The sequence below is a fragment of the Octopus bimaculoides genome, chromosome 6, assembly GCF_046866305.1.
Source record: "Octopus bimaculoides isolate indiv1 chromosome 6, ASM4686630v1, whole genome shotgun sequence".
Classification (NCBI taxonomy): Eukaryota; Metazoa; Mollusca; class Cephalopoda; order Octopoda; family Octopodidae; genus Octopus; species Octopus bimaculoides.
The window spans coordinates 18,256,807-18,273,248 of record NC_142933.1 but is presented as its reverse complement, the minus strand read 5'-3'; the positions used below and the strand labels follow the sequence as shown (position 1 = coordinate 18,273,248).

General features: G+C 35.0%; 1 protein-coding gene across 1 annotated transcript; it reads left to right on the top strand.

Annotated features, from left to right (window-relative positions):
• The first annotated feature begins 417 nt into the window (after positions 1-417).
• LOC149134955 (glutamate receptor 3-like) lies at positions 418-11,670 on the top strand. Its single transcript, XM_089353516.1, has 6 exons — positions 418-1,062; positions 4,966-5,004; positions 5,848-6,039; positions 7,809-8,154; positions 9,825-10,573; positions 11,480-11,670. The coding sequence occupies exons 1-6, from the start codon at positions 958-960 to the stop codon at positions 11,531-11,533; spliced, it is 1,485 nt and encodes a 494-aa protein (XP_089209642.1). The 5' UTR covers positions 418-957; the 3' UTR covers positions 11,534-11,670.
• The last annotated feature ends 4,772 nt before the right edge of the window (positions 11,671-16,442 follow it).

Genomic DNA, 16,442 nt, shown 5'->3' with positions numbered 1-16,442 from the left:
CTAAGGAAAGTAAAGATAAGGAAGGAATATTGATTTCAAATTTTGGCACAAGGCCACCAATTTCGTGCGAGGAGGTAAATCAATTACATCGATTCCAGTGTTCAACTGGTATTTATTTTATCGACCCTGGAAGGATGAATGGCAAAGTCGAAATTTGAACTCGGTACGTAAAGACGGACGAAATACCGCTAAGCATTTTGGCCGGCGCAACAACGATTCTGCGAACTCGCCGCCTTAGATAAGGAAGGAATATTAAAGACTTTATATTAATTAAAACATTATATTATTAAAACAGAGCTAAGTAAAGTGATATCCATCACTACTCCAGTTGTTCTAGTAATGAGTTTAAGTTATGGCATTTTTGATTGGATGCTAAATGAACTTGCGAGACTAGACAGAAAAGCGAGAAAAATAATGACTGCATTTAGACTACACTGATGTTGATAGTCTGTCGTATGAGTCCGTGCAGGCAATCCTAACGTCTGAATCGAATATGCGGCGTACCTCTGTGTGTGTGTGTGTGTGTGTGTGTGTTATATTCATGCCTAAGTATCCATTTCCACACGCATAATCACACGCAAATACATACATTCATGCATACGTACGTACATAGAAATACATGCAACACAGGCATTTAGACCTTTTAAGCATTGTTAAAATACACACTTATACGTACAACCGTTTACGTACATACACACACAGACACACACAAACACACACGCTCGCACACACATACACCACACACACTCACACAGACACACACACACATACACACACATACGGACATAAGCTAAGGCATCGATGTCGCCGTGTTTGTGATAATAGTATGTGAGAGAGACATAACCATATATAGAAATCCGTTGACGTTGGTATAAAAACGAATTCACTGAAACTGCCCTGTCAGTACATTTCATACACTTTTTAGGCATCATTTACCCCACTATATCACCAGTTAAAATGTCAATGTCATTAAGGAAATTTATGTTCTCCATAAATCTTGTATTTTTGGGATTTTTCTTGCTGATTTTGTTTCAATGTATAGTCACGTTGGCAGAAGCTAAGGTAGGTTGATTGTTACTTCTGATATTACATTTCAAATATATAGATAAAACAACTTTTCTCACTCCATAATACTCTATTAACCTCCAATTCCCTCCAGCATTCCATGAGGATATTACATTTTTTTGTCAGTCTTTATGTCTTAACTTCAGCTTGTAATGTGGAGTCTTTTTCCAGAATATAGTTCCCCTAAAAATTAGATGTTTCAAAATCCCTTTATCATATTAACTACGTCACTTGTTCACTTCATTTTGCTATATCGCAAGAGAACTTCTAAGTTCACAGAATTCGCTAAGTCTAAAATCTCACCATCACTCCGATTGTCTCTACAAGACATATACAAAATTTGTTTAAGAAACTTTCGAGATACCTTTAAAGCCAGGAACTTTTCAGCATCCTCCCGTATATATATATCATGATAGATCGTTGACCAAACACCATTCAATTTTTTTTCTCCGTGTTTTTCTCCTTGTTTTCTCCTTATTCTTTCTGTTGAAGAGCGTAGCTCGAAACGTTAAAGACTTTCTGTATTCCTGAGCGTCAAACTAATACATCCTTTTGTTGTTTACACCACCTGTCCTCGTCTGTTGTTTTTTTTCGTACATTCTCCCATATATATATATATATATATATATATATATATATATATATATATATATATATATAAAGATATAGAGAGGGGGAGAAGAGCAGTTGAAAAAAACTTGCTCCATGCGTGTTGAATTGCCTTTTTTTTTCTTTAGATAAAACAAGGGCAGCCCTTGGTACGATAATGATTTAAAGCAGGGGTTTTCAAACTGTGGTCCGCGGACCACAGGGGGTCCGTAGACAGCAAATACTTTTTATGGGCAATTTGATTATATATATGTTTTCTTAATCGAAATCTTTTAATTGACAATAAACCTATTTTGTTAAATACTGTTAAATAAATAAATGTAAAAATATATGCTATTTTAAGCAAATATTTATGTATAAATTTCATAAGCGTTTATAAGGTATAGCCTGAAATATAAAGGGGTCCGCAAGTCAAAAAGTTTGAAAACCCCTGATTTAAGGCGAGCGAGATAAATGGTCTATTTTAAGGTTAGCGTGGTTAATACAAAACTAGTTTCACGTCAAACAATGAACGAAAAAGCATGACTTCTCTCTCTTTTATTATTATTATTATTATTATTATTATTATTATTATTATTATTATTATTATTATTATTATTATTATTATTATTTATATATATATATATATATATATATATATATATATATATATATATATATATATATATATATATATATATATATATATATACTCTTTTACTTCTTTCAGTATATATATATATATATATATATATATATATATATAAATCACATGCATGTGTGCACAGATATGAATATATATGTGTGTATGTGCATGAGTTATATATATATATATATAGGAATCCACTTCGACACCGAAGTGTTGCGTTCTTAAAAAGATTATTGTGATGCGAAATTCCGTAACGCAAAACTCTTTCCCACCACTTATTTGCGTAATATATATCATAGTGCATCGTGACAATTCCCCTTCCTCACAAAATGTCAAGTAAAGAAATAATGATAAGAGAAGTAATACAAACGTATTCGTCCTTGAAAATATCAATTTTAAACAGGCAACACTGTATGCGGTCATATAAACATTTGGAGAAAAATGCATTCCGGAATAAATGAGAATGCAGTGATGTAGGATAAGTATTTACCAAAGAAGTTGGTTACTGGGTTGTCAAGAACATTGAGGCAACACACAAAAGTAATCGATAGGGAAGTTAAACCTACAGTAAGAGACTTCTCTTTTACTCTTTTACTTGTTTCAGTCATTTGACTGCGGCCATGCTGGAGCACCGCCTTTAGTCGAGAAAATCGACCCCAGGACTTATTCTTTGTAAGCCTAGTACTTATTCTATCGGTCTCTTTTGCCGAACCGCTAAGTTACAGGGACTTAAACACACCAGTTACGCACTGGGGTCGATGTAATCGACTTAATCCCTTTGTCTGTCCTTGTTTGTTCCCTCTATGTTTAGCCCCTTGTGGGCAATAAAGAAATAAGAAAGTAAAAAGGTAGAATTTGCCGACAAAAAATAGTGGTTTCATTACTTCGGGTGTAAGAATGGAAATGAAGAAATAAAAGGTAGAAAAGTGATGTCAAAGGGTGGTACGATGTGGAATGAAGTACTGTATGATTAAATAATACAGTTCTATATTTAAGAGATGAGGAATTATTTACATTATTTACATTTGACGGATATTTGTCCTCATCTTGTTTGTTGTCAACACAACGTTTCGGCTGATATACCCTCCAGCCTTCGTCAGGTGTCTTGGGGAAATTTCGAACCTGGGTTCTCATTCCTAACGATGTTACTATTATTATATTATTATTATTATTACTATTATTAATCAGGTCGCTGCCGTGAATCGAACTCGGAACCTAATAGTAACATCGTTAGGAATGAGAAACCAGGTTCGAAATTTCCCCAAGACACCTGACGAAGGCTGGAGGGTATATCAGCCGAAACGTTGTGTTGACAACAAACAAGATGAGGACAAATATCCGTCAAATGTAAATGATGTAAATAATGTGTATGATTAAAGTTAGTTGCAACATTTCGGTCAGTTGAACTGCTGCATGCATAAACAAATTAGAAAGAGAAGAAGGTATAGTTAGGTGTTGGGACGAATGCCGAAAACAAGGAAAAGCAAGGTCAGTTGAATTGATGCACGGACAAAAGAAGGCTGGGGTGAAGTGGGCGAGTGGATGGAAAAGAATGTTGCGTAGTTGTAACAATAGGAACCAATGGTTTCATTATCATCCATTGTCCACCAACCTCGTAGCCAATAATTCTCTTGTGTCTTGTCATCTGAAAAGCAGGAAGGTTCTTGAGTCAGCAGCACATGCGGCAACTGCAACAGTGAGACAGTGGCGGTGTTGAGGTATTAGAAGGCAACACGGAACTTCTTAAGTGTTCATCGACATACTAGAAATATCAGTAATCTAACTGAAATCACACCTTACCGTCCTAAACAATGAAAGATATTTTAGATTGTTCAGTTTTAGATATCCTAAATTTGGGAAAGAGACGGGATAGAGCAAATGGAAAAATTTTGAGTATAATTTTGCTGGATCATGACTGACTTGCCTCTACATAACGATAATAATAAAAAGAGCAAGAAATAGGCACCAACACCAGCAGCAGCAGCAACAGCAGCAGTAGCAACAGCAGCAGCAGCAGCAGCAGCAACAGTAACAAGGTAGATACAACTTCAATGTTGTTGGCACTCCGTCGCTTACGACGTCGAGGGTTCCAGGTGATCCGATCAACAGAACAGCCTGCTCGTGAAAATAACGTGCAAGTGGGTGAGTACTCCACAGACACATGTACCCTTAACGCAGTTCTCGGGGATATTCAGCGTGACACAGTGTGACAAGGCTGAGCCTTCGAATTACAGGCACAACAGAAACAGGAAGTGAGAGTGAGAGAAAGTTTTGGTGAAAGAGTACAGCAGGGTTCGCCACTATCCCCTGCCGGAGACTCGTGGAGCTTTTAGGTGTTTTCACTCAATAAACACTCACAACACCCGGTCTGGGAATCGAAATCGCGATCCTACGTCCGCGAGTCCGCTGCCCTAACCACTGGGCCATTGCGTCTCCTACAACTTCAATAAAAGTGATGTTACATGTTAAATTGCCGCTTCCATGTCTGACAAGCAGTATGACTAATTCCATAATCAAGGCAACACAAAACCTACTCCAAGACCAGTTTTCAGAATATGTATGTTTGTTGTCAGTTATCTTCCAATATAGATATTTCATCATTCAATATTTTTGTGAAATATTTTGAGATAATTATGAAGCAATGCTTTCTTTTTATTTTCTAGAATCCCGCGAAAAAGGTTATCAAGGTTTCTACGTTCCAAGTAAGTGTTTTTCATTGTCTCTTGTCCGGGTACTAAAATAATTTATCACTTCTGATGGATTGCCTACCTAATTAAGAATATTGTCACTATTCATACGTCTATTAATATTCAAATTAATATAAAATGTTTGTTATTTACATCAGAAACCAATATAAAAGTTTTTCATTCTATAAGATTTATACGAAAGAAGCAGAAAACTTAGTAACTTAATAAATCTTAAAGAAGAATACTTCTGGCTGGAGGTGGTTGATTATTATTGTTGTTGTTTAGTTCCAGGTCAACCCTGACCAAGCGGACCTTGGATCGAAGGCATTCTAGCCTTGATCATCCAGATTTTTCTCTAATATCTAATATATAGGATTACCTTGTCTAATGCTTCCTCTTATCAAGACGGTATGATATGATCCGAAGATTTCATAGTTTTTTTCTAATAGATCGGGCGAACGAAGTGTGAATCCTTTGTTAGCAACCGACTGATAGGTTAAGTACCAAGCTTGTTCTATTCGTTCAATTAAAAACCTTTTAAGGCGGTGCCCCAGCATGACCGCACTGCAATGACTAAAACATGTAAGTATGACGCTTATGAGTTTAAGCAATAATGGCGCCTTCATGCTGCTAATGTTTCATCGTTTTATTTTTCAGCTACCAAAAGGGTTTAAATCAAAGCACATTGTGCGTTTGTTAACGAAACGTTTACCAAGACTACAAATCGGAGGTTATCTGCTGCTTCCTGTACATTATCACCCATGTAACTGACAAATTAGGTGGCGTTTACATAGTTCTGTGTCTTTTTACCCGACAATTTTATATTCTTACTTAACGGGTTGTTTTTGTTTTCTCCAGATACCTCCCTTTTACATGGAAGAAACACATGGAAGCGGAAGAGAACAGCATGGCTATATAGTTGACATGTTAGCTGAGATGGCTCCATTAATGAATGTGACCTTTGACATAAACTTAGTGAAAGACGGACGCTTTGGACAAATTCGTGAAGATGGAAACTGGACCGGAATGATTGGAGAAGTTGTATCAGGGGTAAGGCGACTTTCAGCTACTTTGAAAATATATCTTTATCTACTAAGAAAGATATTGATAAACACGATAAAGCTCTGAAGCTAATCTCTCTAACGTATATATATATATAACTTTTACAAGTAATATTCTAAAAGAATATATAACTGAACTTATGTTGAGTGCTCAATTATCTTGAGCAAATAAATGTGTATATATGTGTTTTTATATTATTAATAAATTCGTAAACTCATCAATAATATATTCAGGAAATCAATATTTAATATTTTGAAAGACATCCAACATAACATGGTAGCATAATAAATTTAAAAGTTTAAAACTTAAATATACGGAATATAAATATCAATACGTATAAAAATCTAAAAATAGCGGAATATAAATATCAATACGTATAAAAATCTAAAAATAGATAAATATATGTTTAAACATATAGTTATCTATTTTTAGATTTTTATACGTATTGATATTTATATTCCGCTATTTTTAGATTTTTATACGTATTGATATTTATATTCCGTATATTTATGTTTTAAACTTTTAAATTTATTATGCTACCATGTTATGTTGGATGTCTTTCAAAATATTAAATATTGATTTCCTGAATATATTATTGATGAGTTTACGAATTTATTAATAATATAAACACACACACACACACACACACACACACACACACACACACACACACACACACACACACACACACACACACACACACATATATATATATTTGTTCATATGATGATATTTCCACAATGTGTTGATGAGATAAACATGTAATCGCTTTAACATTTAAATATAACCTTATACAGAAATGTTGACATAGGAATAAATTTCAATAATAATGGATATTAGCGTCAAAACTCTCATTTAAATTTTTGATACATATATATATATATGTATATATATATATATATAAATGAGTAACAGTAGAGGTACAGGTCTGAATCCATTAAGGTCGTTTCTAACGATTCTTTTAATTGATTAATGAAAACATTTTATCATTATAAAGAAACCGTTTTTGGCTGATAAATTCATGAACTTCAAAATTATGGACATTCAAAATGATTTAACATCGTTTAAAATGTACGGAGCAAAACATTTTCAGTGATCCTGCTACTATTTCAGTTGACAGAATCTAATTGTCTACATACACTGCATGAATATCATTCGGCCGGTAAAATATATTTTGTAGGGATTACGGGTTCAACATGACGAAAGAACCAGATGAAAGAGGCTGAGTGAACGGAAGATTGTGACGGTAACCCGGTCGAATGAATTTGTTCTCTCACGCGCGTGTATGTGAGAGTGGTTCGTGTGAGTGTGTATGCATGAATGGGGGTGAGTGTGTGAGTATGTATATGTGGGAGAGCTGATATATATATACACACGTTTATGGATTGGATTTGTGTTGCAAGATTCCCGATGTGAAATCGTGTGTTGAAACAGATATTGCTGTATGGTCATTTTTTTTGCCAAATAAACACACGCACTTTATATTCGTTCTTCACTTGTTTACCACTGTTCGTATTCTAACTCATGTCCATTGTCCGGAAATCTTTCGTCACACATCTGTGACCTCTTCAGTGACACTTTCCGTCTCCGTGTGTTCTCTTCCTTCACTTATCTTATGCGATTTCGGTTTCAAATACAAGAAGCTATGCTAATTTACATTTCCTAAAAATTAATTACCTCTAACGTCCTCTTTGAATTCAAAACAATAGATTTTGGTTTAGTTTCCATTCTAAAGGAAGTAATTATTTCATTTTCAGCATGCTGACCTTGCTGCCGCTCCACTTACCCTCACTTTAGGCCGTTTGAAACATGTGGATATGTCTTTTCCGTTTCTAAGTTCTGGATATAAAATCGTTATTAAAAAACCAGATTTGACACAAATGAAACGTGGACTTTTCATTATTTTGAAACCATTCACAACTCCTGTTTGGTGTTTCATCATATTAGCTTATGTACTCACCGGTAGCTTTCTGGCAATAATCGGTCGAATTAGTCCGTATGAATGGACAAACACGTCGGACGTGGATGTTGATTCAGACAAACGTAGCAGTTTTAATTGTATGAATAGCTTTTGGTTCGTCTTCAGTACATTTATGTGGCAAGGTAAGTGATGGTGTGTGACAATGATGGCACTTACTTTTCATTTTTCTTATTATACGTTCACCCATATTCTTAAAGTATGCAAATGCATTTTACCAATCTAGTCCAGCCTTAATTATCAAGTCCATTATCAGATTAAAAGCTCAGTTACGTGCGTGTATTTGTAACTGTGTAAGACTGTGCATGCATACTGTATCTAAAACACAACTGTGTCAAAATTTAATTGTATTTTCTTTACCAAAGCTCTTTCTATAATTTCGTATTGTTTATTGTAATAGTAAAATCCTCATACGCGTTTTCAAAATGTCAGATCGTCAAAGGGTCGACTCAAGAACACATGGCTACTTCACTTCATCTAATGCATCAGCATGAGGGCTCTAGAGACATCAATGGTGGCTTTGGGAGCATTACTGTTAAGGGAAAAAATGGAAAAGAACTTGTATGAAAATATAGAAAAAAAAAAAGCCTTGGTAATAAGGCACAGCGAGAATGCATGCATGTTTTCAGTGTACATTTAAAGGAAATGCCCCCCCCCCCTCTCTCTCTCTCTATATATATATACATACATACGAGGGAGAGTAAAAAATTATACTCTTGTTTTTTCAATGTATTTACACAAAAGTAGAGGATAAACGAGTACACCATTTTCATATATAGTCTCCTTCCTTTTCGATGCACTTCGTCCAGCGATCCACAAGCTTGCGTATTCCCCACTCCAAGAAGAAGGTTTTTCTGTTGGTCGTGCAACCATTTATGCATCGTTTCCTTCACATCTTCATCCGTAAGAAATAGACGACCTTGTAAACAATCTTTGAACGATCCAAAGATACGATAGTCGGAAGGGGCAAGATCTGACTGCAGGCAGGGTGTTGCAGCACCCCAAAGTCCAATCGATTAATGATTTCAACGGTCTGGACGGCCGTGTGTGGGCGTGCATTGTTATGCAACAACAACACTTTTTCGACTATAGGCTTCGGCGTTTGGTGCGAATTGGTAGCTTCAGCTTGCTGGCCAGCAAGGCACTGTATCTTGTATTGTTGATCGTACAGCACTTTTCTAGAAATATCGGATCCCTGCTCTTTGTTCTTTGGTGCATATTGCTAATGGAGTGGCCATTTTTACACTGTAAAACCAGAAAGAAAAAATTGCGCTATCAGGCTCAAACTTCGATCACGTGACCACAATAGTAACAACTATAAGTACACATGCGCAGAGGACTGTGTGACAATAATAAAACTATGTTATGGTCAAAGTGAGGATAATTTTTGACTTCCCTTTGTATATATAACACACGCACACACACACACACACACACATAATATATATATATTTCCTCATGTTCCTTTCCGCTAAAGAACGCGTAGGCTCGAAAGTAAAAGATTTTCTCACATTTCTGCGCGTTAAACACCTGTTTGTTGTCTATATACCTGTCTTCGTCTTTTGTTTTTAGGTAAATTTTATATATATATATATGTATATATATATATATATATATATATATATATATATATATATATATATATATATATATATATATATATATATATATATATATATATATATATATATATATATATATATATATGCATACATACACATACGCACACATGTATCTACCGAGAATACATACATAGGTGTTTATATTCATAATTATATATATATGTATTTTTTAGGATATCGTATTGCGCCTCGGTCTTTTTCTGGAAGAACACTCAGTGTGTTTTGGTGGATATTCGTCTTGGTAACGCTGGTTCTTTATATCGGTTCCATGGTAGCGCACTTACTGGCAAATAGATCGAAAAATGATTTCCTACCATTCACCACTTTTCATGAAATGTCCAAACAAAGTGAAGTCGCTTATGGAGCCTTGAAATTAGGTTCAACTCTTCGTTATTTTAAAAGGTCATCAGTTCCTGTAGAAAGAAGTATTTATGAAAACATTATGAAAGATCAAAGCGTTTTGACATCGTCAGTAAGTAAAGGTTTGAAAAGAGTGAGAGAATCAGATGGTAAGTATGCCTTCATTATGGAAGGCGATCTGGCTGAATTTTTAGTTAGTCAAAAACCCTGTGACCTTATGGTAGTCGGAGATATAGGAGATCACTCTTATTCCTTTGTCACACAGAAGAATTCTTTACTGAGTAATGAGGTAAATCATGCCATTATTAGTCTACAAGAAATGAGTGTTATTAAAAAAATACATGAGAAATGGATGCTGGGTGAATGTCACACGAATATCTATTGGGAAGTCTTCATGGACGGTCAAGCGTATTTTGATAAAATCACTTCAATACATGACGACATCTTCAGCGGTCTTAACATCGGTTTATTTGCTGGCCCTTTGATAATATTGCTCATTGGAATGATCTTAGCTGGATCTTTACTGGTGGCTGAAGTATTCCTGTCAGGCAGAGATATCAAGGTAAATATATAAATTATTATTACTATTATTATTTTATATACGCACAACAAATTAGACTGTTGGAAAAAAATTCCTAACATCGAGTTACAACAAGTAACCTTAAATGCCAAGAACTCTCCTACGTATTCTAGCTGTTCCTAATAACACTTTTTTTTTTCTGGAGTTGTACTAAACTAGGTCTTATGCCTATTTCCTTTGTCCATCTGTTCAAATCTTTAGGGATAGTTCTTATTGCAGCCATAACTACGAGGATACATTTTACCTGCATTTCCCATAGTCTCTGTAACTGAATAACTGAATTATTATTATTATTATTATTATTATTTAGGACGGTGAATTGGCAGAATCCTTAGTACGCCTGACAAAATGCTTTTCTGAATTTCGTCCGTCTTTACGTTCTGGGTTCAAATTCCGTTGAGGTCGACTTCCTTTTCATCCTTTTGGGGGTGTATAAAACAAGTACCAGTTATGCACTGGGGTCGATGTAATCGACTTACTCACCCCACGAATTCACTGGTTTTGTGCCGAGATTTGAACCCGTTATCATTAACTCCTGTTTCACGTCATATTCTTTGGCTTCTCCTTAGCTTATTCTCTATCCATCTGTCTATTTGTCTGTCTGTCTTTCTGTCTATCTGTCTGTCTGTCTGTCTCAGTGTCTGTAGTTTCCTTTCCCGTTCTCTGTCTTCTGTTTGCACTAAACATGGACCTGTTAGAAGAGCAACGAGAAAAAGGTCAGATTCACGAAAACATTTTATAAGAAGAAAAATTACAGAACAAAATTAAAATTTCTATTATTAATCGTTTTGAATTATATGATTTTGCATGTTTAGTTAAATTATTTTTAATCAATCTGTGGTTCTTAAATTCTCTCCAAAAGTAATTTTCTTTTATTTACATGTACAGCGTCATAACATTGGTGGAGGTGGCCACCAGCTTCGAGAAAGCTTTAACGAATAAAATTAATTGAAGTAAAAGTAACATTTTACTGGACATGCGCAGATGAACGATGAGGTGATGAGTCGGAAAATCGGTGAGGCAAAAGATGAACAAATTATTGATAAGTGGCTCATTAAAACACACTTAAACTAACTTGACTCCCTGGTCTTTATAATATATTTATTTTATTTATACGCATGTTACTTCAATTTTCTTTTGACATATCTCTGAATAATTTGTAAAACAACTTCCTTTCTTAATTTTGTAACGATTATGTCTCAAAAAGGATCGAGACCATTGTAGCGTTGGGGACTACTAAAAAGGAAAAGGGGCCTACAAATTTAAAAGATGTCAATTGATAAAACGTTTATAGACCAACAGAAAACAAAACGATAGTAGAAAGTTCCAGAGCGCAGCTTATTTGTTTTAATAGTCTGTTAAGTTCTTGATCAGACAATTTCCAAATTACGAAAAAGTTCGCAAATTGGAATAATTTATTTTGCTGTAAGGAAGGGGATGTGTACACACACACACACACACACACACACACACACACACACACACACACACACACAAACGTATATATATATATATATATATATATATATATATATATACAAGAATAAGGGCAGGGAATCGTCAATTAGTAATAGAATTAATAATTAACAATTTTGCCAAGTAGTTCAGTATGAAAAAAATCTTTATCGGTAAAATCATTTATCATCGTAAATATACAGGGATTAGCATTGAGTTGCTTCTCCAACATACTGAAAATTTAGAAATAGCAGTCAAAAAACTACTGATTCTAAACTACAAATTTTTCTCTAAATGGATGGCGATATTTATGGCGCACATAGAACAAAAAACCAGAGTTAAAGGCAGGTTTGGTTTTGCTTTTCACTCTGGTTTTTTGTTCTATGTTCGCCATAAATATCGCCATCCATTTAGAGAAAAATTTGTAGTTTAGAATCAGTAGTTTTTTGACTGCTATTTCTAAATTTTCAGTATGTTGGAGAAGCAACTCAATGCTAATCCCTGTATATTTACGATGATAAATGATTTTACCGATAAAGGTTTTTTTCATACTGAACTACTTGGCAAAATTGTTAATTATTAATTCTATTACTAATTGACGATTCCCTGCCCTTATTCTTGTATAATTTATATTTGATACCTCTAAGTTAGATGGTTAAACCGTAATCCCTTCACACGGGATTTTTTCATACGGGACTATTTTGTGACGCACATGGAATGGATTTCTTTTGAGATGGGATGCCTGAGCTCGCTAGCCGATGAATTCGTAAGTGCCTTTTCTTCTCGTTGATTTTTGGCGTCGCATGGCCGGAAATTACCGTGAATTTTTTAGAGACACTTTCAGATTTATCAGAATATTGGGCTGATGAGACGGAATAGATTAATATCTTAACCGCGAAACGTTCGTTTCCAATTAACTAAAGGCAGGTTTGTTTTTGCTTTTCACTCTGGTTTTTTGTTCTATGTGCGCCATAAATATCGCCATCCATTTAGAGAAAAATTTGTAGTTTAGAATCAGTAGTTTTTTGACTGCTATTTCTAAATTTTCAGTATGTTGGAGAAGCAACTCAATGCTAATCCCTGTATATATATATATATATATATATATATATATATTTGATAAATAAATTCAAAAAAGGATAAAACTCTTTTACAAGAATTTTATCAAGAAGCCAGTGTGTAAAAAAATTCATAAGGGAAATGTCTATTCCCAAGAATATAATTATTCGTTTATATTTATATAAAGGGCATTATTACAGAAAAATAATAACGCCACACAGTGGACTTCTCAAAATAACCACATTTAGTACCTAATGCGAGGAAAAAAACCACCAAGAGAAGATGACCAACTTTCCTTTAAAAAAACTTAATTGTGTATCGACCGATTTCGCGATTACTAGAATGAATCTAGATTTCGTTCATCAGCACAATATTGTTCCAAAAATATATATAAATAAACAAAATTCTCACCTCGCATTAGGTACTAAATGTGGTTATTTTGAGAAGTCCACTGTGTGGCGTTATTATTTTTCTGTAATAATGCCCTTTATATAAATATATATATATATATGTAGAAGGTTGAAAAGGCACGAGTTGATAAAGGAACCCACAAGTTGATATATATAGAAAAAAAGTCAAGGTAGAAAATGCTAAAATAATTTTATAAAAAACATTTCTGTACCGGTTTCAGTCATTGAGACTTTTTCAACTGTAAGCATGGAAAACCATCAAATTTTGGAAAAATTAAAAGGAAAGTTCTTAAAAGAATATTTGCATAGTGTTAAAATACAAGTGGCATTTTCCTTGTTTCTGCATGTTTCTGTCTCTCTTGTTTACTCTTGTGGGTTCGAGGTCGTTGTGAATTCTTGGTAGGGAAGAAGAAGAAAGGGGAGGAGAAGGAAGAAAAGGAAGAAGGAGAAGAAGAAGAAGAAGAAGAAGAAGAAGAAGAAGAAGAAGAAGAAGAAGAAGAAGAAGAAGAAGAAGAAGGAGGAGGAAGAGGAGGAGAAAAAGAAGGAGAAGAAGAAGAAGAAGAAGAAGAAGAAGAAGAATGCGGGAGTGCCACGATAGTAGTATGTTAAATGGTCAAGTGCCCTGAAAGTGACCCGTTGCGGATAGCGCGACGAAAATTTTGACATCAAGTAATGAATAATCAAGTGAAGTTAATAGTGTTTCTGCGTTTTTAATGGCTGAAATGAGTTTTTCAGTGTAAATTCTTTAGTTTTAACACAGTCTCAGGTGGCGAACTAGCACAAACGTTAGCACACCGGGCGAAATGCTTAGCAGTGTTTCGTTTGTCTTTACGTTCTGAGTTCAAATTCCGCCGAGGTCGACTTTGCCTTTCTTCCTTTCGGGGTCAATAAATTAAGTAGCAGTTGCGTACTGGGATCGAACTTACCCAAAATTTCGGGATTTGTTCCTAGAGTAGAAAAGAATATTACTATATTTATTCATATATTAGTAGCAGTATGTTACTCATGATTTTTAATTGAAAAAAAAAAAAAAAAAAAAAAAATGGGGTGCAGCTGACATGGATTGAACCTAAAACTATGATGGAAAAATGTTTGCATCAAAGAGTTAATACTTATACAGAATTTTTTTTTTAAATGGCACTCCGTCGCTTACGACGTCGAGGGTTCCAGTTGATCCGATCAATGGAACAGCCTGCTCGTAAAATTAACGTGCAAGTGGCTGAGCACTCCACAGATACGTGTACCCTTAACGTAGTTCTCGGGGATATTCAGCGTGACACAGAGTGTGACTAAACTGGCCCTTTGAATTACAGGCACAACAGAAACAGGAAGTAAGTGTGTGAGAAAGTTGTGGTGAAAGAGTACAGCAGGGTTCGCCACCATCCCCTGCCGGAGCTTCGTGGAGCTTTAGGTGTTTTCGCTCAATAAACACTCACAGCGCCCGGCCTGGGAATCGAAACTGCGATCCTATGACCGCGAGTCCGCTACCCGAACCACTGGGCCATTGCATTTCCACTATACAGAAGTAAATTGAATGTAACAACCTCATATGGATGGGACGCAATTTACCAACTAACTTTCGGTGTAATGGGTTGCCTCCCTTACGTGGCAGTTTTTTTGTGAAATTTTAGCTATTTAGGAAATTTCATGAACAAACAAAAGAAAAGTCTGAAGCTCAGAAAAGTCACTTGTGCAACTAGTTGAATTAAAGTGATGAACCAGATCATAGAATAATAAGAAACAGAGCGAATTAACAAGGAAGATGGAATTTGGTGGAGTGAAAATTTTTAGAATTAAAATAAACTACAGCTATATTATCAGGTAAAAAGTAAAGATCGTGCAACTGTTTGTTTTATGCTTATCTGATAAACATTGACTGGATATATCTATATGAACTGTGCTTCCATCTGAGACAGACATAATTTTATAACGTTTGTAAATTGTACAGTGTTAAATTCATGGCATGAAACGTAAGTATTAATGTTTTATCTTATACAAGGACTATATTTACTGTAGCTCCAAGCTGACCAAAACCTTGTAAGTGGATTTGCTAGATGGAAACTGAAAGAAGCTCATCTTTATGTGTTATGGTATATTCTGTTCAGAACGTAGTAGTGTTGCGTGCACCATCCGAGCATGATCACTGCCAGAGCAGCCGACTGGCTTCCGTGCCGGTGGCACGTAAAAAGCACCATTCGAACGTGATCATTGCCAGTGTCGCCTTACTGGCACATGTGCCGGTAGCACGAGAAAATTAGTGTTACTTTCATTATTTTGTGTAAATATTAAAAAGTTTAATAGAACCGAAATTATAATTATTGTATATATGCCATATTTACTGATATTAACCATGGTGTCAAATGTATATTTCCAAAGTTATCCGTCATATTACAGACAATACTAATTAAAAAATATGTAGACACACGCACATATATACATACACGTATTTGCGTGCATGTGTGTGCATATATGTAATGTATCTATATATGTATATCTGTGAGGATGGGCAGGATCAGAGCGTCGCATAAAAATTACCTTGCTGTATATAATTCCATTTTAATTACGTCCCTTTGCACCAAGCCGGTTTTTGCCTTTTATACCTTATGAGACCGATAATAACAAGTATCAAATTACTGGGGCTGATATAATCGACTAGAATCCTCGAAGACAGTGCCACAGCATTATAGAATAGTTGTATTTCAATGAGGGAAAGTAATCAAATAACAAAAGAATAACAGGTACGTAAGTGGTAACTCTGCGATTAATTTGTTATTTCAGGCTTGGAAATGAACATTGGACCAAATTACTTGCATGACAATGGTCGACTTCAGAAATCGCATGTTTTGAATTAACTTCTGGGAAATTAACGAATAACTTTTCGGTTCGCTGTGCCAAATACAGTTGGCATTTTGGGAAGTTACTTCTAA